Source organism: Stegastes partitus, unplaced genomic scaffold (genome assembly GCF_000690725.1).
Source record: "Stegastes partitus isolate 25-593 unplaced genomic scaffold, Stegastes_partitus-1.0.2 Scaffold142, whole genome shotgun sequence".
In the NCBI taxonomy this organism is placed as follows: domain Eukaryota; kingdom Metazoa; phylum Chordata; class Actinopteri; family Pomacentridae; genus Stegastes; species Stegastes partitus.
The window spans coordinates 639,629-660,520 of NW_007577873.1; the positions used below are offsets into that span (position 1 = coordinate 639,629).

General features: G+C 40.9%; 1 protein-coding gene across 1 annotated transcript; it reads right to left on the reverse strand.

The window, feature by feature from the left end:
- Positions 1–9,966: 9,966 nt before the first annotated feature.
- On the reverse strand, positions 9,967–19,875 carry hadhb (hydroxyacyl-CoA dehydrogenase trifunctional multienzyme complex subunit beta). The gene is made up of 16 exons (XM_008279040.1): positions 19,793–19,875; positions 17,868–17,940; positions 17,647–17,688; positions 17,353–17,449; positions 17,102–17,146; positions 15,823–15,922; positions 15,536–15,623; positions 14,820–15,007; positions 14,514–14,694; positions 13,216–13,337; positions 12,801–12,880; positions 12,655–12,702; positions 12,381–12,468; positions 10,857–10,931; positions 10,519–10,683; positions 9,967–10,366 (listed from the first exon to the last, which is right to left on the reverse strand). Exons 2-16 carry the CDS (start codon positions 17,932–17,934, stop codon positions 10,331–10,333), a joined length of 1,422 nt encoding a protein of 473 aa, XP_008277262.1. The 5' UTR covers positions 17,935–17,940; positions 19,793–19,875; the 3' UTR covers positions 9,967–10,330.
- Positions 19,876–20,892: the final 1,017 nt, after the last annotated feature.

The window sequence follows — 20,892 nt, forward strand, 5'->3', positions numbered from 1 at the left end:
GTCGCTCCATTGTTTCAGAGAGGCTGATGAAATAAATGCTAAATAAGAGTCTGCACCGTGACTCGTGGAACAGAGGCTGAAGCCCAGACGTGATGTCATGACTTCAACTCTTTATGAAGTTTTTGTCTGCAAACTGGCGGGATGACGACCTCTGACCCGTTCAGTCGGGGCCCGCAGCTCAGTGGGCGCTCTCATTGGACAAGGTCATCGGACATTTGAGCCCTGTGGGGGGACGTGATTGGAGCGTGAACCTTATGCAGAGCGCAGGATGCAGGCGTGAACAAGAGGCACCAACACAGCATGAGACAGATACAGAGAGGGAAGGAGGCTGAGACGAGAGAGAGATGGATGGATGGAAGGAGAGACGGGGAGGAAGGTGTGTGTGTGTGTGTGTGTGTGTGTGTGTGCAACAGAAAAGCCCGGATAGCAGTGTGTCAAGAGTGCTGTCAGTCACTCATCCATCCAGCTGGCTAATTGGCTCCTTACCCTCTCTCTCCCTTTTTCTCTCTCCCTCTCTTTCCCTCACTCTCTCTCTCCCTCTCTACCTCCCTCCATCCCTCCCTCCCTCACTTGCCCTCTCTCTCTCCCTCCATCAGGCGTTGCTCCTAACTGCGCGCCGGAGGCCAAAATGCAGATGAGCTCTGCCTCGCGTCAGGGGGAGCTTCTGCTCTGCTTAATTATCTGTGTGTGTGTGTGTGTGTAGGTGTGTGTGTGTGATTGTGTATGTGTGTGTGAGAGAGAGAGAGAGCGAGAGAGAGTTAGCTTATCAGCTTACCGGCCCACACACACACACACACACACACACAATGTTCATGCTGCTGCTGCTGCTGCTGCTGCTATGCTAAACAGCAAGGCATCCTGGGAATTGCAGTGACAGCTCATTTTGGTTTTTTCATAGTCTATGTATGAAAGCTGCTGAGAGACAACCCTTTCCTCCCTCCTGCCTCCCAACTTTCCCTCTCCCCTTACAACACACAAACACACACACACACACACACTGACACATTCATACACACATTGACATATATACACACACTCACACACACACCAAACCTTCTCTCTTTCCCTGGTGCTCATGGGAACGGGTCCGGGGCCTGTCACTAACCCTCCTCCATTCCCCCCCTCTCTTTCTCCCCACCACCACCACCACCACCACCACCTCACCCTCCCCTCATCGCCGCGGTGACAGGGCTTGTTGACAAACGCCAGCAGTCATCAGGGCACCATGGGAAATCTTCTGCCACCATTTTGTCAGCAGAATGACAGAAGTTGTTAATGTCTTGCCTCTCGCCCTGACACGAGACGCTGGGGCTGACAGACTCTGACACGCGCTGCACACGCACACACACACACACACACACACACACACACACACACACACACACAAACATCCAGATACACTCTCCTGCGCGCACCCATAGACTAACACAAATGTCATGCTTGGAATACATACACAAACACCCTCGACCATGCACACTCACACACAAACACACACACACACTGACATGCTGCACACACACTATTCATGTCCACATTTTGTGCCCCCCATCCATAACGCTCCCCCCTCTCCTCCCCTCCCCATCTCACTCAACTAATTCAGTCAGTGTGTGTGCTGTCTGACAACTAGATGTGTATGGATGTTTAGTGTGTATGACTAGGGAGTGTTAATGAGGATATGTCTATGAGTGTGTACGGCTTCTAATGAGTTGTACTCCAGTGTGTGTGTGTGTGTGTGTGTGTGTGTGTGTGAGAAAACAGTGCCTCAGCTCTCGTTATGGATGCGGCGTATGCATCTGATCAATAACATTTACAATCCCGACAGGAGATCGAGCCTGGCGGACAACCCTAACTGACCGTTATGAGAACATGATGAACTCCGGACAGAGCGCACACACACACACAGATACATATGGGTAGCTTCTCTGGACAGCCAATTACCGTTCCTCATAATCCACTTGCTCCACACACACAGCCTCTGCCATCCACCTGTGTACAGCCGGTGCACAACCGACAGACGTCGAGATGTATTTACGAGCGTGTGAATGTGTGTGTGTGTCTGCGGGCTGCTAAAGATGCCCAGGTTCGCTCCAGAATCCACCAAGATCCAGCGTCTTAAGCACACAGGCCCCTGATCAGATCAACGTCGGTAGTTTACCACAGTTCGGTGCACTGGCTGCACCTGTTAGGAACTGCACTATCTGTTTAATGTCTCGGGGTGTTATTGAGTCGTACCTGCAGGGACGAGCGCAGTGGAATCTGTTGAAGATGGAAAAGATTGTGTTTTTATTGTCCATCAAAGTGTGAATTAGGATCAGATTGGTTGTTTCAAGAGACTGGCAGTAACCCCAGCATACATACAATAAAGATAGGACCAAATAAACATACATAGGCAACAAAATTGGAACAAATCATTTATTTTATGGCAACATTTGGATGTTGCTTCGAAATTATACTGATTTGCTTCTTTTCTCTGATTTATGTAATTACAAAGTGACTATATTTGGGATTTGAACTGTTGATTGGACAAAACAAGAACTCTGCATAAATCACCTGGGTGTCTGGGATTTTGTGAGAGACATTTCTCTCAATTTTTAGATGTTTTAGAGACAGATACTATTACCTGGAAGAAAAAAAGCTCATGTATGATTGAGGAATGAAAATAATATGTGGCTGCAGTCCAAAACTCAAAGTCTGTATAGAATACAATGAAGAAATTCATAACTTGGGGTGGAATTCTCGCACAATACTGCAAGTGATCACTATCTGACCTGTGTATAACAAACAACAAATTCTTTGAAACAGTAGTGTGTTTGATAAATGGAGGCAACAGCAAGGAGCAACATTTCAATCCTGTATTACTAAAGTTATTTTAGAGTTTATGTAGTTATCAGTTTTTAAAATAGTTTCCAAAGTTGATTTAGCTTAGGTTTTTTTTTGTTTTACTTTGTTTGTTGTTTTACATTTTGTACTTGTGTTGCCTAATATAATACTTGTCTTGTTGCACGTCAATGTCAAGAAAATCCTGAACTCAAACATTGAATTTACAGTGCCTACAGTAGTAAGTAAATAGTTTCGTTAAGGCTTCAGTGTGTAGATACAGCATACAGTATATATACAGAGCCTCCAGTATATGGAGTCAACAAAGAATTAGTCTATGGCTGTTTGTTTATAAGTCTTGTATGAATGCTGTAACTCGTCTGCATGTTGGTTTCCTGGAAACCAACCCGAACCCTAATCCCTGACCTAACCATAAACCAAGTCTGTCCATTAGCTACACCTCACTAATCCTCGAGGAGAGTGCTGGGGGCTGGAGCCTATCCCAGCTGACACTGGGTGAGACGCATGGACAAGTTGCAAGTCTAATGCAGGTTAACCTGAAATGTATGTGCTTGGACTGTGGGAGAGAGCCAGATCATTTAAATAAAACTCACACAGGCAATGTGGGGAACATGTAAACAGCACATAAACTCAAAGCCCTCTAGCTCTGAAACAACTGTGCTAACCATTGCACCGCCACGCTGCCTCTAAAACCAGGTCTTCATACTAAAATGGAGTAATTGCATTATTGATCAAGCTGATGCCACACCTAAATACAGGCTTCCTGATATGTGAGAACCGGAGACAAAGTAAGTGTGGAGACTAGTAGAGCAAGCTGAACGCTACACATGAAATATTTTATTGCATGCACCAAACTGGAAGCTTCTGATAACTAAATGTGATCCAACTAAAATAGCTCTGAGCTAAAAAATGTAATAAAAGTCAGGGAAGGACAAACATAGCAGTACTACAACCAGAAACACTTGTGAGGAGCAGTGCATGGTGATTCAGGGGGCCCAGGGCCAGGAAGGGGCCCTGGAGCATATTCACTGTCTCAGAGCTATTACTGAGTTATAGTCAGGAGGCCCAAATTTACTGCCCCTCGCAGCTTACAACTGATCCTAACATGGTCAGTTCACAAAGATTTAGCACTTATATGACCACAAATAAATCAAATGCATATTTAAAAAAACACTTTTTTTTTAAAAATTATAGGCTAAACAAAATTACCCTACGTGATTCCAGGCCGGAGTTTTGAATTATTGCATACATCTCTGAAACGAGTCATTCAAACAGAATAATGAAATGAAACAAAATGGTAATTAAGTCTGAATATGGGGCGAAAATTGTCATCCCATCACCAAAAAATGTAGACACATGATCAAAATCTGCTCTCACTCCTAAAGTGATTGACAGGCCTTTTAACACAAAGATCAACACTTCAGATTAAAACTAAATTAGAGCTTGGAAGTTGATTTGTGACTTTAGAAACAGCAGCTGACAAAATAATCTCATTCAGTGTCCACCTAATGGTTTGTTCCTGATCTTATTAAGGCCTTGTTGTAAAAAAAAAAAAAAAAAACTAAATGATTTCCTTATGCTAACTGTAGTATCAGAAGTGTTTCTAAACATTGAGAAGGACTATTCTAATGTTTCATTTATTGTGATTATGACTGAGTGAGAAAGAAGACAGATGACTTTGCAGAGCTCAGAATTTTATAGAATGTATTATTTCGCCACCAGTTAGTGTCACTCTGTGATTAATAGTAAATGCGTGTTGCACAACAACAGTTTAAGTGACCCTGTAAATGTCTCCTGTAACCTTATATTACCTCTGTGAATAAGTGAATATTAAGAGGTGATAATCTAGGCTATCTAGGCTAGCTACTTAAAAAAATGTTGTTGATGCTTTATCTGTAGGCAGTCTACAACTCTTGCTATAGTTATTCTGTGAACATTGATTTTAGATTTTGAGGTTTAGTTTTTGTGGATCAGTATACTGTTCATTGAATAATACCAGCTGGAGACTGTGGAGCTAACAAAGCCGCTGACTGATGTTGACTCGTTGTTAACTGTGATGCTTGCTGCAATGTGAGTTATGTTTAACTAGCATCAGCTCACACGATGACAACATAAATCCATCCATTATCTATACACCGCTTAATCCTCACTAGGGTCATGGGGGGCTGGAGTCTATCCCAGCTGACTTAGGGCGAAGGCAGGGGACACCCTGGACAGGACGATGAAAACAGTGTGACTTAAAATACATTTGTCAATACCAGGAGCTTCAGAATTTTCCTGTATAAAGTGATTTTAACATCAGTTGTTTCCTACAAGTAAGCAAACATTTGTCACTCTTCTATCATTTTACTTCTATAGCTCTACGTTTTTTTAAAAAAAACAAACAAACAAACAAACAAAAAACCTTGTTGATGTGCTTTACTTTGGCTCTCTTCTTCATATGGTTGTCTTCACCTGAGTGTTCTCGGGTTTTCTATGATTCTTTCACTCCCTCCAGGCATTTATATGTACTACTGCATGTTGCATCTCTCTGCAGGTGTCTCTGGCTCTGGAGTTGCAGTGTCTCAATTGCAGCTACTAGTCCCACTGACATGTCCAGTGTTTATGTTCTGTTTTGTTAGTCTGTTTGTCTCTGCTTTCCTCATCTCTCTTCCCTTCACCCTCAACCCAACCAGGCAGATGGCAGTCCTCTCTGAGCCTGGTTCTGCTGGAAGGTCTCCTCCTGTTAAAAGAGACTTTTCCCTCTCTACTGTCCCAAAATGTTTATCATTGGGGACATTTTCAATTCACTGGGTTTTCCACGTACAATTTTATTGGGTGTTAATCTTCATTTTTAAATTAGTCAGGTAAATTTGTTTTATACTGTAGGGTAACTTTGCTTTTGCTATTGCTATTGCTATTAACTACATCAATGAACAGTCAATAACTACGTGTTAAATGCTGGGCCTTTTACACTTCATCTTTTAGAATCAGATCAATAAAACAGATAAATTGACTTCAATTGTCGGAAAAATGTTTTCAAGTGTATAACCACTGAGGCCATTTGAATCATGTTTACATATGTTAAATATGCATGTGGAAAAATGCAGTCACATAAGCTAAATATAATGATGGTTTATAATCAGAAGGCTGAAAATCCTAATATGTGATAAAGGTCCATGTGCTAACTGTCTAAGACAGCTTTGACACGATTGCCTGCTCAGAAGACATTGTGCAAGGCCACAATGTTCAGAACATAAGACAGACTGAAAAGAGATTGTAGGGAGTTTTAATGTGAACATGACATGTGGTTTCTGAACATGAGGGAGGAGTAAGGTAACTATGATACATCAGGGGACCTATGATGCATGTGAGGCGGGGTAAAGATTTTTTTTGCATTCTGTGACATTGTGTAGCTGCTTTCGAAACCAGCTTGGTTTGTTTGTACTCACAAAGTGTACAATGAAACTACAAACAGATCAACGATCACTTAGGCTGCTTTTACTTTCTTTTCAAATGTGTAGAATAAGTTACAATAGCTGAGTGAACGTAATAATCATATAAATATTTCACAACACAGCGTCAATCTATGTTGAAATCTGTGTGATGAATTTGAACTTGTGGTGTCACTGCAAGTTGTGAAGAATGATAATTATGAGAATATACCTATACAAACTATTTTAACTGTTTACATGAGAACCATATGGAGGCTCTTTATTTGATTTTAACAAAAAAAGGACAAATACTTTTTTGTAATATGTGAAAATGTAAGAGTAGAACTTTTAAGGGAAGACCCCAACTCCATATGGATTAAGAGGTCACCGATGGACTTCAATAATGTCCAACACTCTCACCTTGCTAATGTTGAGATATGTAATAAATTATGTACTCTATTATGTAATACAGTAACACAATAGCTAACCAGCAATAAAAATGTGTACTTATTCATGTGAAAGGCTAACTAGCTGACTTTATGTTACACTAACAGTGTTATGCTATATTAGTTTGCTGTAGCACTAGCTAGCTAGCTTGAATTCTTTGCTAGTGTAGTCATGAATTTAAACTGGAGAGCACTCAGTAGAGGGACGTAGTTGCTCAATGTATTCATGACCTTGACCTTTGTCTCAAGGTCATATTTTACATCACCAGTTTATATGCCTCGAATGTCCTCCTAAGGTAGTATACTAAACTTATGTCTTTTGTACATTTTCAGTCATAGAGAGTTGTTTTTGGGAAATGCGGGCTTTGACCTCTGTGGCGGTCACCAGTGCATGTGTTGACCCCAAAATCTAATCACTCTGAGAAGGGACCATACCGAGGTCATGTATGAAGTTTCAGGTTCAAACTCCACTCATGTAAAGTGCTAGACTGTTAACAGACAAAAACACACACAGGCACACAGGCATGGTTACTCCGTAGTTACCTATCAGCATGGGCAACTATAATAACAAAGTTAAAATAGAGTTATAGCGTTTATCTTAGGCTCACCAATTCCAAATTACTAAACTATTTTCATACTTATTTTAATTAAAAAAAAAAAAAAAAGTTAATATCTTTTAATTAACTAGTTTTTATTGATAGACATTCTTCTTAAGGGGGGCGTCATATCCCAGTTTCCTCCAATTCTTACATTTTTTCAGGTCCAAAAATTAAACTTCTTCTTGTTTTTCAAAAGCAGGCATAATTTAGCAGCGAATATATTACATCTGCAGTGAGTTTTGTTTTGTGAAAGCGGGTGAAACCCCGGGCTGCAGCCTGCTTCCTGCTGCCGGCTGCAGCGGTTACAGTAGCTGCGCTCAAACTTGTCTGACACACTCTGCGAGCGCGCGGCGCAGGTGGAAGAGGCGCGAGTCAAGTGCAGCTTTCAGCAGGTGCCGCCCCGCGTGAGCCGGCGAGGACGAGATGAAAGGTTCCGTTGCTCTCCGAGTCTCTCCCCGGCTCCCTCCCCCTCCTCCCCGGCTCCGCACCGACACACCGAACCCCCCACCCCCTCCCTCCCTCCCCGCCTCCCCGTGCGCTCGGTGAGGTAGATTTGTAGTGACAGCAGCGGGTGCATTCGCCAGTCATTCCCCATAAAAGGTTCCGTCTGATCAAAGCCCCGCTGAGGCAGGGAGAGGCAGGGAGGCGGCCCGCTATGTCGGTGTGTGTCTGCGTGTCTCCGGTGTCTCGCAGGGTTGAGGCGGTTTTGAAGCTTTATAAACACAAAACCCTCTCTGTCTATCTCCCTGCTATTTACATTTGAGCTCCGTTTTGCCTTGGCAGTAAAACATTGGTTTTTATTCCCTCTGCCTGTAGCCTGTGTGACAGGCTCGGCTGCATTAATCAGCTCCTCCCGCTCAGAGTCAAGGATTCCTTAAAGTGGAAGAATTAAATCTTTAAATACATTTTAAACGCCAGCGTCTGACTGAAGTTATGTTAACAAGCCGGCAACCTGAGAGGTGTGTGTGTTGAGCAGAGATTCCCCGGTGAGCGCTGAGGGGATGGTACACACCAAAGCAGAGAGGAGGCAATGTGTTCATATACATTTACCCATCCGCTGTCAATTAGACAAACACTTTAGCGGGGTGTAAAAGTTCGGATTTCCACATTGTGAGCACCCAAAAAAATCAGGAAGACACCACTGCAACCTGAACTTTTAAGTCAGCTGCCAGTCATATTTCCAATTTTCCATATTCATGTTGTTTTAAATCACCAGGAAGCCCGAGCATCCCTCTTTACCTCCTCATTAACATCAGTCGCCTCGTCAGAAGCAGACAGCATTATTCACCATCAATTAAGTGCACAGGAATCCAAAGCCGGTCTACTGCTGACATATCTTAGTACAAGGCCGGGATGCAAATTCAACAAAAAAAAAATTGGGAATGCAAATTTTGAAAGGTGTTTAAGAGTAGACTGTACACCCCTCTCTGCTGGTTCTGTTATCTGCAGCACAAAGCTTTCTATACATTGATCTTCCTTCTCAGAAAACAGTTTCAGTCCCTGCTGAATAAAACATAGACTATCAACATTGCTTGAAGTTGTTGTCCGTGCATCAAGGCCTCCTATCAGCTCAGTGCAAATCCTTTCAACTGCGCTGTCAAAATGTCGCCAAAAAAGTAAAAAATCACAGTCTAGGGATGTTTCTGTGTGTCACTAGAGCTGCGACAATTAACTAATTAGCTGTCAGCTTTTAATCATCAACTATTTCAAAAACTGATTAATTGATCTGAGTAATTCTTGTAGAACAAAAGTCCAAATTCTCTGACTTGAGCCTCTTAAAAAAGAGCAGTTTGTGGTTTCTTTCTTTCCAAACTAAATATGTTTGGGTTGTGAACAAATCAAGACATTTGCGGCTTTGGGAAACACCATGTTTCACCATTTTGTAGACCAAACAACTATTCAAGCCATTGAGAAGTAATAGAAGAAGTAATAATCATTAGTTGTAGCTCTAATAAATACAGAGTTAATTACATCTTTGCCTGATTACTAGAAACAACGAATTAAATTTGGATGTGAATGACCTGATCTAATGGTGCTGACAGGCCAAGGTCAAAACCTGTCCAGTCCAGCAATTTCTACTGAATGCTTGAAGGTGGGAATATATTCGGGGCCCTAAAAACATATTTTTCAGTCAATTTCCAATCATGAGCAGCAGAATTTTTACTTGGACATGTACTTTGGCATCAAAGTTAAACAGGTTTGTTTTTTCCAACATGATAAAATTCTGTATTTTTGTCTTTTCCTACTGGTTTGATTGGCTGGGATTCGACTGAAATGAGACTAGTAACGATTGAACATTTGACAACCTTGTTTTTGGTAAAAAATTTGCAAGTGGGCATTACTGCATTTTCTCCAAAGAGCCTCTTCTTTATCCACTATGACTTGAAGTGTATTCATTTATTTTGGGTTTTTTTAAAAAACGCCCTTAAATTGCTGCTTCTGTCTGACAAACAGCTCAAACCCAGATGTTCACCTTACTTCCATAAAAGACCAAGAATACCTACAAATATTCACATTTTTGAAGTTAGATCCTGTGAATTTCTGATGTTTTTGCTTTTATAAAAGTATCTGTATGTATGTATGTGATTCCACAAATGGTGACAGAACATTCATGTTTTTCAGGTCTGAATGTCTGAAAGGCCAAAAAAAACAGAACAACAGACCCAGAAATGACATATGCCACTGTGGCCATCATCACACTGGCACATTTATTCCAACAGTTTGTAATAAAAAGAAATATTACAGCAAATATAAACATTACGATCGCTGTGGCTCCTGCTGAGTGCTTCGACTTTGCTATGTTACATTAGATTCAGTTACTGTGCAGACAAAACGCACCTCAACGACATTCTGTTATAATTTAAAAGCCTCTAAGCAAAACACTTACACACGATCCCTCAAACACACATTCTGTATCTGACTCCTATTCTGACGAAGGCAAAATGGTGCTAATATGTACACTCGGTTGTCCAGATGTGAGTGTGTGTGTTCGTTTAGCTGTTATGATAAAGATCTAATTACAGATGCTGTTTTGTTACTGTGGGTAGGCTTCGATCACCATAGCATGACCCTGGAAGAGACAAGATCAGACCAGAAAAATGTTAAAGAAATACTACTTTGAGTCACATGATTCTAGAAAATACTGTCGTGTTATTTGGTGCACACAAGACAAAAATATTGCACTGAAGGTCCCATTTCCCCAAAAAGCTGATCTGCGGTTACCTGTCCTCCAGCAGCACACGCTGCCACCAGTCCGTACTGTCCTCCCTCCTTCTGCAGTCGGTGTGCCACTGTGGTTACCAGTCTGCAGCCGGTGGCACCAAATGGGTGACCCAAAGAAAGAGAACCTCCCCACAGGTTGAACTTGTCCATGGAAGGAGTCCCAACCTGCACACACACAACAGGCAGTTTTTATAGTACAACACCTTCACACTGAATTTTTCTCACATTATTATCTTGGCCAAAAATGCATAAATCTGTTGCAGTATGTTCCAAACATCAGATGTGCTGCATTGGATCTGTTGTGAGAAAAAGCACAGCTGACCATCAGCTATCTTTACCTTTGATTTCCTGCCCATGTATGTCTGGGCAAACCAGTCTGAGTCCATAGCCTTCAGATTTGCCATTATCTGACCCTGGAAAACACACACAAGAACATAGCCACAGAGTTACCATAGAAACCACGATTAAGATTGATTTCTTCTGACCGAACAGTGCAGAATATGAAGCAGACCTGTCAAGTTTTACTCCAGCATGTGAATAACATACACTGATCCACCACAACATTAAAACCACTTTGAGGCGAAGTGAATAACATTTATTATGTCATTACAATATATTCTTGGGAAATCCTGGGCCCTGGCAGTCATGTGGATGTTACTTTGACACTTACCACCCACTTAAACATTGCTATAGACCAAACATATTCCACAATGACACTCCCTTATCCCAGCGGCCTCCCCCAACAGGACAATGCACCCTTCCAAAAACAATTACCCAGCCTCCAAACTCCCCAGATCCCAATCTGAATGAGCATCATGGGTTGTACTGGAACAAGCCTGAAGGATTTTTTCATTCCTGGTGTCAGGCATCACCGGACATCCCCAGAGGTCCCGTGTCCCTACCCCGATGAGTCTGGGGGCTTGGGGGGGGGTCTATACAGGTAGTTGTAATGTTGTGGCTGATTGGTATAGTACACACTGCCGTTGCATTAAGGCAGACTCGCACATTGACAGACTCCAGGTAATTCATGTTGAAGATGATCAGAATACTAGCCCTCTGAACCTCAAGCAGTTTCTAGGTGTTTTTTGCTACTCTAACTTTTTAGCTCATCTTTTAATGCAATAGAAAGTCCTACACCACTATGGAAACAGCACAACCATGGCTAGAAGTAGACAGAACTCAGAAATGTCTTTTGTAGAGAATAACAAAGCTATAATGCCACTAATCATTAAAAAAGCAAAGCTGAATTAATGTGATTATTGATTTTACAAAAATGTAAAATAAATCGGAATCAATATGTGCAGCATTTTTCCAAGTGACCCCAGGTGTTACCACTGCTGAGGAAATAAAAGGTGGCTCTGAATACTTTAGATAACTACTAACATGTTTTCATTCATTCCCATTCATGCTTCCTATTTGTTGTATGTAAACACAGCCTGAAGTTCAGCTCAGTCCAGGTGAAAAGTCCTCTAATTTTGTCACATCAGTATTGATCACAGCTGAGTCAGTAAAGGCTTCTAGGTTTGAACCAAGGAGAGCAGAATGCTTTTTGTTTATTACAGAATCTGGTTACTGCAAACTGACATGTAGAATTAAGTGGTATTGATGAAATATCTTGATTTTTAGCTTAGTTTTGGTTGATTTTCCAAATGAAACCGAAAGTGATGATCAAAGTATGATTACTAACATGATCTGATGATCCTCTCTGGTTTCAGTTTCTTGCTCAGATGAATGGTGTAATTTTAACGATTTAAAACATATTAACACTGCCTTCAAACCCACCAATGGGTTTTGCGGTTCAGAAGCTTAATAGAGAACACAAGCTCACATGTTGTGTTCCTCATTCTATTGTGGTAACTTACTGCGAATGCCTCATGAAACTCAAAGACATCGATGTCACTCATGGACAGGCCGGCCCGATCCAGGACTTTAGGTGTGCTGTATGTTGGCCTGGAAGAGTCAAACAGTGCAAGTGTGAAACCAAAAACAGAATAACTTCTTTTTCCACTCCTCATAAACACTCAGGAGTCACACTGTTGGTTTTCAAAGAAACCATGCACCTCAATCTGACTTTCAAATAAAATGAAAAGTATTGTCAGCTGGCTTTTACTCTGCTGGGAAATTAGCAAGACTCACCCCAAAAGCAGCTGATCTTTGGGGTCCTGAGACACATAGACGAAGTCTCTGCCAGGATGGAAAAATTACATAGATGAGCACATCATCTGAAATAGCATCATCAGGGAAACTAAGGCTGCTCTATCAGACAAAGAGGATTTAGATACCTGAGATAGGCTTTAGGCTTGTAACCCATAGCCAAAGCCTTCTCTTCAGACATGATGAGCACAGCAGAGGCCCCATCAGTCTAAGAACACATACAAACAAAGAGTTCACTCTGAGTTGGGATGGGTTAACTTCAACACTGAGGAATATATTCTAATGCGTGAGAGACACTGAAAATCAGAAGATAGCTTGAGCAAGTCTATACAATTCTCTTCTTAAGCACAACATGCTATTACAAAGTGTAAATAATGCTTAGGATAAAAAAACAAAGACAATCCTCAAACTAATCTTAACTACACTTTGCTTTTTGCATTTAACACATAGAAACAGTTCCTGTCTATGCTGAAGGTGTTTTAAACCTATGAAGGAGGAATCAAAAACACTGATAGTGCTTTAGGGCCTGATGTGTGTGTTTACCAAGAAAGAAGAGTTGGCAGCAGTGACTGTGCCGTGAGGTTTAATAAAGGCGGGCTTCAGTTTGGCCATTTGCTCCTTGGATGATGGCCGTATGCCGTTGTCCTTTGACACAATATCACGGCCTGGAAGAGACAAAAAGTATGGCTGTTATGTAAAAAGAAAAAAAAAAACAATAGCAACCGTTAGCCTTTACCTGTTGGAATTTGTTACAATTCTGACGTACAGTGAAGTGGAAAATCTTTTCAGTTAGAGCAAAATCCACTAGTTGTGTCTGAGGTATTATTGGCATATATGGCAGCAGGCAAAAATCTGAAGCTCTAGAACTGAAAATCTAGTTCGAGTTAAGCTGAAATTTAACATCTAGTTAAGGCTTCACACGAGATTAGAAATCTACTTCAAATTTCTTAATTGATAATAGGCAGGCTTGTTGATCAATAATTGAATGATAATAACTGATAACACAAAATGAACTCAATCATGCTCCACTGGTATACATAATCTGCCACAAGGTCAAAGTGTTTTGTCGTGTGCAAGACTTTCATTGTTTTGCATTTGTATCATAGAATCCTGCCTAATCTTCTTTTCAGCTTCATGTGTTGACTCCAGCCTTCTTGCTGTGGTAAATCCCAGGATCCCCAGTTTATCTTTTGGCTGTCCGCTGCAAAGTTAAAACTGCCCCCTCCTGCAAAAATTACCGTTGGTCCTATAATTGTTGGAGGTCTTTATATTGTTGCTGGGTGAAGAAAACCTGTGATTGGCAAAAAAAAACAATCTCGGCTAGATTTTCTCAAGCCTGGAAACGGAGGCAAGCGAAGGTGCAGAACTCCAGTTTCCTGTCTGACCACTTCAGGTAAAATATGCTTCAAGTTTATTATAGAATTTTTACCCAATGAAGCCAGAAAATACTGTCTAGCTCAGCTTGAACCAGCAAACCATTTACAGTTAGACTGTGTAGATCTTTAAAATGTTCTGAAACATATTGAGCAAATAAATAATAATCAAACGTTCTGCATGTTGCTAGAAAAATTAACAACAAAAACAACTGCCAACTAATTTTCTGTTAAATCACTAATTTTTGACATCTACACACAACAACTGACACATCAATAAATGCTTCTAATTAGCACCTTTAAAACAAAGTCAATGCAAGGAAGCGCAAACAAATAGCATTTGTTAATAACAACAATTTAACCACTACAGCTGAATACACAACCATCCACAAAGTAAACAACAACCTATTCCTAACTTTGTAAAATATATCGTCATGGGTGTCATTTAGAGGGTGAAGCAGTGTTTACCTGGCACTTTAAAGGAGATGACATCTTGCAGCAGCCCATTGTCCTGTGCCTTTTTGGCCAGAGTGTGTGATCGCAGAGCAAAGTCATCCTGCTCCACTCTGGACACTCCGAATGCTGCAGCCAAACGATCGGCACTGTGGCCCATCGTCTCTGCTGTGGAGAACTCTGCCACAGCAGGAAGCTACACACGAGATAAAAGCTTCAGGACTGTGCTGTAGGTGACTGATAAAACAGCAGAATTTCTGATGTTGCAAGAAGCTTTAGAATCAAATTTAACAGAGTCAGAGGAGTTAATTGAATATGTACCTCTGGAGAGAGGTGTGCCATCCGGATGCTGCCAATCAGACTGAGCCTCTGGCCGAGAGTCTTTGCCTTGTTGAGGGACAGCATAGTCTTCCTCATCTTACGGCTGTGACGGATTGGGACATCAGACATGAACTCCACTCCACCGGCCACAACAGCGTCACACTGGCCTGCAGCAATCAGACCAACAGCTGGAGAGAAGAAGAAGAGGAGAAAGAGGACAACAGAGATTGAACAAAAAAGGGAAACAACCACAAGAGCAAATTGGGAAATGAAAAAATAACAATGAAACATGCACATTCCTGTTTTCTTTCCTTACTGTTCCTAACGTAGTGTACATGCCTTACTGTAATGACATGAGCACCCATCTGATCTCAGCCCCCTGCTGTGATCCCCCTTCATTATTCCCTCGTCATTGTCATGAGACATCTACATAGTTTGTTGTGACTCCTCATCTCCGTCCTGCCCAGATGTTTGTGTATGATGGAGTATTTTGAAGGTGAAGATCAGCTAGTGTGATTTTTTTTTGGTTTTGAATTAATTTCACAATCCTGCCTCTCACAGCAGCAGCACACAACATACAAATAACATAAAACAATCTCACTGTTTTTGCAGTTACAATGTAGAACTACTTATGTATAATGATAATTATTGTTTAGCCCAAAATATACAGTAGCTAATGGAGAGACTTGGTGAAGAGATTTCTTTCTGTGAAATACCTGAGGTCATTGCCTGGTTGGAAGAGATGCAAGCCATGGTGACTGTGTGAGCTGGGATCTTGTCAGAGAAACCTGCACCCAGTGCTGCCTAAAATCACAGGTAAAAATAAAAGGAGAAGCATTTTACACGTCATTTTTATCACTATGTATTTGTAAAGGATGGTGAGGATTATGTTCCAGTATGCAGCAATACTTAGAGTCAAGGCTTACAGAGGTGAAGCTCTACATGCTATAACCACTTTGGGGTGTAAATGTGTATGCTGGTGTGTGTGAGAGTGTGTGTGTACCTCTCTTGCTACATTGCTGGTTTTGACCTCCTGAATGACTGTTCCATAGATAATGTAGTCCACAGCATCTTTGGGTATACCTGTCCTGTTCAGCAGACCCCTAGACAAACAGAATGGAACATTTGAAACAAACAAAAAAAAGAGACATAATAGAATTAGAGCAGAATATTCTGCCTACAGAGTAAATGTATTACTTGGCAGGGGACAAAAGCAAAACCTTTTCAATAAAACACTTAGACACAACACACCCCCTCACAGCTCTTTCAGATCCTTGCTCCAGTGTAACTCTGTCTCTCCTCAGGCTAAGCTTACACCTAAAGTCATTTACATTCATTTTGCCCTAAACAGAGCATCTGAATGTCACCAACACTGAATAGAACTGGAGTTCTATATGGAACTTCACCATCTATATCAGCTTGCGATGGCTTGTGTTTCACTTACACGACCCATAGAGTTTTTCTTAGCATCAACAACTGAAAGCAGCCAAAGTGATTATTGTTTTCCCCCTCTGTTATTGTCTCCACATTTTCTGACAGTCAAGGTGGAGGTTCAAAGTCATTTAACCCTCAGAACCCCAAACCCACAAGCTAGCTATAAAGGCATGTTGTCCTCAAAATAAAAATGACCAAAATTGCACGATTCATCATAGCCAGCAAATGTAAAAACCGAAGGAACCATCATGTTTTTACCATTGAATTATTCATCTGTGACCTACTGTTGTGTCACTAAAATTAATCAAAACTAAGCAAAACATTTTGCTACTTCATCAAAATCACTTTATTTGACATATGTCATATAAAAATCCACCAAAAACAAATTGTTTGTACTAAACAGATACTGTGAGAAGGGAAAGGTTCAGTGGCCCTTGGTGCAACAGTCAAACCACTCAGCTGTGATCAGCATGGAAAGAATTCAGTGACTATTTGGTGGAACCGGGCTGAACTGCAGGTTGTGTTCACACAGAGCAGATAAGAGACAAGGATGAAAACAAATTAAAAGTACTACAAGTAGTAAAAATATTTATAGTACATAGAGCCACCACTCTTTTCCTAGTATTGGTAACACTTGTGGACACTGGGAAATATATTGTACGTGTTGATTTCCAGATTTTTAAAATTTTAGTAAAATGAATAATCAAACAAAATCAACTTTGGCTTTTTCTTGATTTATGACATTATAGGTGTGTCACACTGCAGATGTATTTATTTATGGCATTTTTAAAACATCTAATGGCAGCTTCATTAGTGTTATGACAAAATAAATACAACAACACACTTACTGCAGAGCTGCTCTGGCCAGGTCATGGGGCATTAGGTCAGCATATCTGCAAACACAAACCAGACAGGTTTTTCTTTCAAGGCAGAAAGCTGATTTCTTTGGAAAACAGTCATTTGACAACAAGTTTTCCTTAACAATACAACACTTAAATGGAAAGTATTATCACAAGAAAATGTCCAATGTTCTTATCAACATCATGGGCCACAGACTCTAAGGAGCGAACTGAGACATAAGAAAAGAGCAGAGACTTACGTGGTGCCAGAAAGCAGAAAAGGGGTTCGAACTCCCTCCACCAACACAATGTTCTTCATACCAGGTCGAGCCAGTGTCTTCTTGCTCTTTGTCTGAACTGAGAGAAAATAGAGACAAGAACAGGTTGTTAGGCTGATAGTTTTTAAATGACCTAAGGAATCACCTCAAGGAAGAAGTTCTGCTCTGGTTCTGTCCATGTAAATAAACGAAGGCTTCTGGTGTGCAGTTAATATTTTAAACTATGAAATCCATACAAGACTACAATGTAGACTTTCACTTGGAGTGATACCTTACCCTGAGCCTGAAGCTGGGCCGTCGTACTGAGAGAGCGAGCACCTGAGACACAAAAAAAGATTTAAAATTTTGCTTAATGTTATCAATTTTAAAGCACTTTATGAATTGAGAATGACTCACTGAAGATGAAAAGGTAGGTAGAGTATTTTGTTTTTCACAAGGCTTAGAAGTATGTTAGCGTCTGTCAAACTGTTAAACAAATAAGGAGGAAGACAACTTACCAAACCGCACTGCCCAAGTGGGACTGACAGAGCAGCTCCGCACGGAGTTCAGCAACATGGAGGCCATTTTGTTCTACATGGGGAGAAACTTAAGTTAAGTTTTCTTGTATGTAATTAGAGTAAATGTTTTATTTTATTCTAAAACTGTGTAATCCATGTAAACTGTAGTACACATGACATGACTTTGCAATATCATTTAAACATCAAATGATTCAACAGCGGATATCAGCGATGCACAAATTCCTGGAGAGATGTTCAAATACATTTTTTTCCAGCTGCTCTTTGCTGAAGGGATTGTTCTGCTCTACCCTTCTCTTTAAAGGTGTTCCATTGGATTCAAGTCAGGCGACACAGTTATCACTTTCTTCCTATTTAGAAACTCTTGTGTTATTTTGGCAGTTTTCTTTGAATCATTATCATGCTGGAATATTCTTCTTCTGTCAGCTTTTGCAGACTGGGAGTCATCTTGCCAGCGAGTATATCACCCCATCACCACTGTAGTCCACCGCTAGGGTTACACACTCACTGTGGTAGTCCTAGTCAGGTGTATGCAAAACATGCCGGACCCCATCTGAGGTGAACAAATTGATCTTTACATTAATATATATTCCTATATTTGAATATATATTGTTTTTAGGTAGCCTAGCCCTCTGGCTCTTGTTAGTGTTGCTTTTTCTTTTTCTGTTGATTGTTGGTGCTGCTGTTATTTTTTTGTTGTTTGTTTTTGGTTTTTGCTTTTCCTTTTTTGTGTTTTTTTTGTCTTAGATTTTTCTTTTTCTGTTCCTCTTCTCCTTCTTGTTGAGCCATGATGTACACATGCAGATAGACACAGATCATAGGTCCAAACTGAGAAAGTTCTGGTGTCTTCTTATGCCTATGATCATGCAGTTAAGCTAACTGGAAAACACAGGTGAGCTCAGTATTGTTTCAATAATCACAAGGTTTCTAATTTGTGTGTCTGAGTTTCTGTTTTGGGGCATGTATTTTCAATATAGTCGTTGTAAGGTATTTGTTTTAGATTTTTCATGAGAGGAAATGCTCAACTGTACAACTTATGTAATTACTGTAAGGTAATGCAATTCTTTAACCATTTGACATTTAATCGATATTGTACAGAGGTATAGTCACTTCTGTGTATGTATCATCCCGGGACTGTGCAGCTTGGAGAGTGACGTAACTCTCAGGTATTATTCAGATCCACTTTTGCAGGCAAAAGGTCAGCTGTGATACGAATGTCTGAGCCACGCTTGGCGCAATAAACCTTCCCTGCTTGACTGTTTATAATTAGCCACACAAAAGACAAAATACATGACAAGAAACAAGCGATCAGACATGATAGGTCATTTGCATTCAGCTTCAATGAATACATGCCATATATTGTGAATAACGGCGAGTGAAAATGGCGATCTAAATGCGAAAATGACAATATAAACTTACGGACATTTCACTCTTCGTTATGAGGCTAATTTAACACAAGTTCCTCTACCATTGTCATGTATATTGCTCATCTGCTTGTTAAGTGTGTCAACTAGACATATCACTGACGGTCACCCTGCCACCCCTCCTTCCCGGCTCCGACCCTTCACCTAGATTCTCACACTGGAGAATGACAGAGACAGAAATACAGAATCACGGGACTCGAAACACAGCTAAACTGTCTACACATCGAAAAACTACTTTATTCCTTCAAGTACCGTTTAAACTAATCAAAAAATAACAGAAGCAACGCAAAAGAAAAAAACAGAAATGACACTGAACACTGAGTGCAAGCTAGTAAACCTAGCTAGCTAAATGTTAGCTACAGTTACACCAACAGTAAACTACGTCACCATGCCGGGAATAAAGAAACGTGTATGCAGAGTTAATGCAGCGTCTTTTCTCATTCTGTTTTTATTATTAACACTGACTCCTGTGTTTCAGCTTACCTGTTTTTGTGTTGTGCCTTTGCTCACACTGGTTCCCCGTCGGACGATCGGCCAGACTCTGCAGGACTACAAAAATCGCTTTTAAGGACCTAGTCTATGACAAAGCTGACCAGCAATGTGCCTGAAAACAATATATCATTGTAATTATTCAAAAACAAATAATTACATACTTAGTATTATTTAAGAGCAAGTTTAACTTAATATCATGTCATTGGTATCACATGTGTGTAACTATTCTAGAAATAAAAGAAATATTTGAAAATGTGCCATTTTATGCTAAGGCGATGTTGAGGTCCTTTTTCAGTTTGCAGTCGTCGGCACACTGTGTCCACTGCAGTGAAGTTATTGAGAAGCTGAAGTTAGTGGTGGGAACAAAAAGCTGACATCCCAGCAAGGATCAAGGATCAAAGATACTTACTGTCATTGCATTTCTACAACGAAACTTTATTGGCACTTGAAAAACAACACAGAGTATAACAAAGAACAACAAACAGCTTTATACAAACAAGTATTAAAAAATAAATACAAGTATTTCAAAAAGTGTAAAGAGTGTAATAGTGCGATGAAGTGCAATGTCTGCTTTACAGTGTCTGATGCAAGTGAAACAAATAAAAATGCTTAGGTTGAGATGGTTGTTGCACATGAACATGTTTATGGTGCATCAGTGGGTCTCCTTCTGACAGCAGGGGTGTGTGTTTCAGCTCTGGGTTGTGCCTGTTTGTGGGCGGGGGAGAGGGAGGGAGGTGGTGCAATGGAGGCTACAGCTCTGGAGAAAAAAGCTGTTCCTCCGCCTGCTCGTCCGTGCTTTGATGGCACGGTACCTCCTCACCTGGGTGGCTGATGTCCATGCAGATGACTCGTGCTCTTCTCTGCATTTCTCTGTGTAAACACCAGGGGGCGTAGTCCGTATATTATAGGGCTTTAACACACCAAAGTTAAACTTGTCTCAAAACCAAACCGCACTTCAAAATTATTGTTTGTTTAGAGAGTTAAAGTGGACCTGTTCATGTTGAGCATTTCTGTATAGATGCAAGTTCCCCCAAAAGTTTACTTGGGTTAGCCACCAGCCATCACACTTCTGGGACCCTTCAAGAAGCTTC

Bases quoted from the DNA above. Each gene is read 5' to 3' on its own strand.
- hadhb (XM_008279040.1), bottom strand. From the start codon at position 17,934: ATGGCCTCCATGTTGCTGAACTCCGTGCGGAGCTGCTCTGTCAGTCCC. The intron at 15,923-17,101 runs GTAAGTGTGTTG...CTGTTTGTCTAG, and splicing joins CTGGCCAGAGCAGCTCTGCA to GGGTCTGCTGAACAGGACAG. The intron at 12,469-12,654 runs GTGAGTCTTGCT...TGACTCTTCCAG, and splicing joins AAAGATCAGCTGCTTTTGGG to GCCAACATACAGCACACCTA.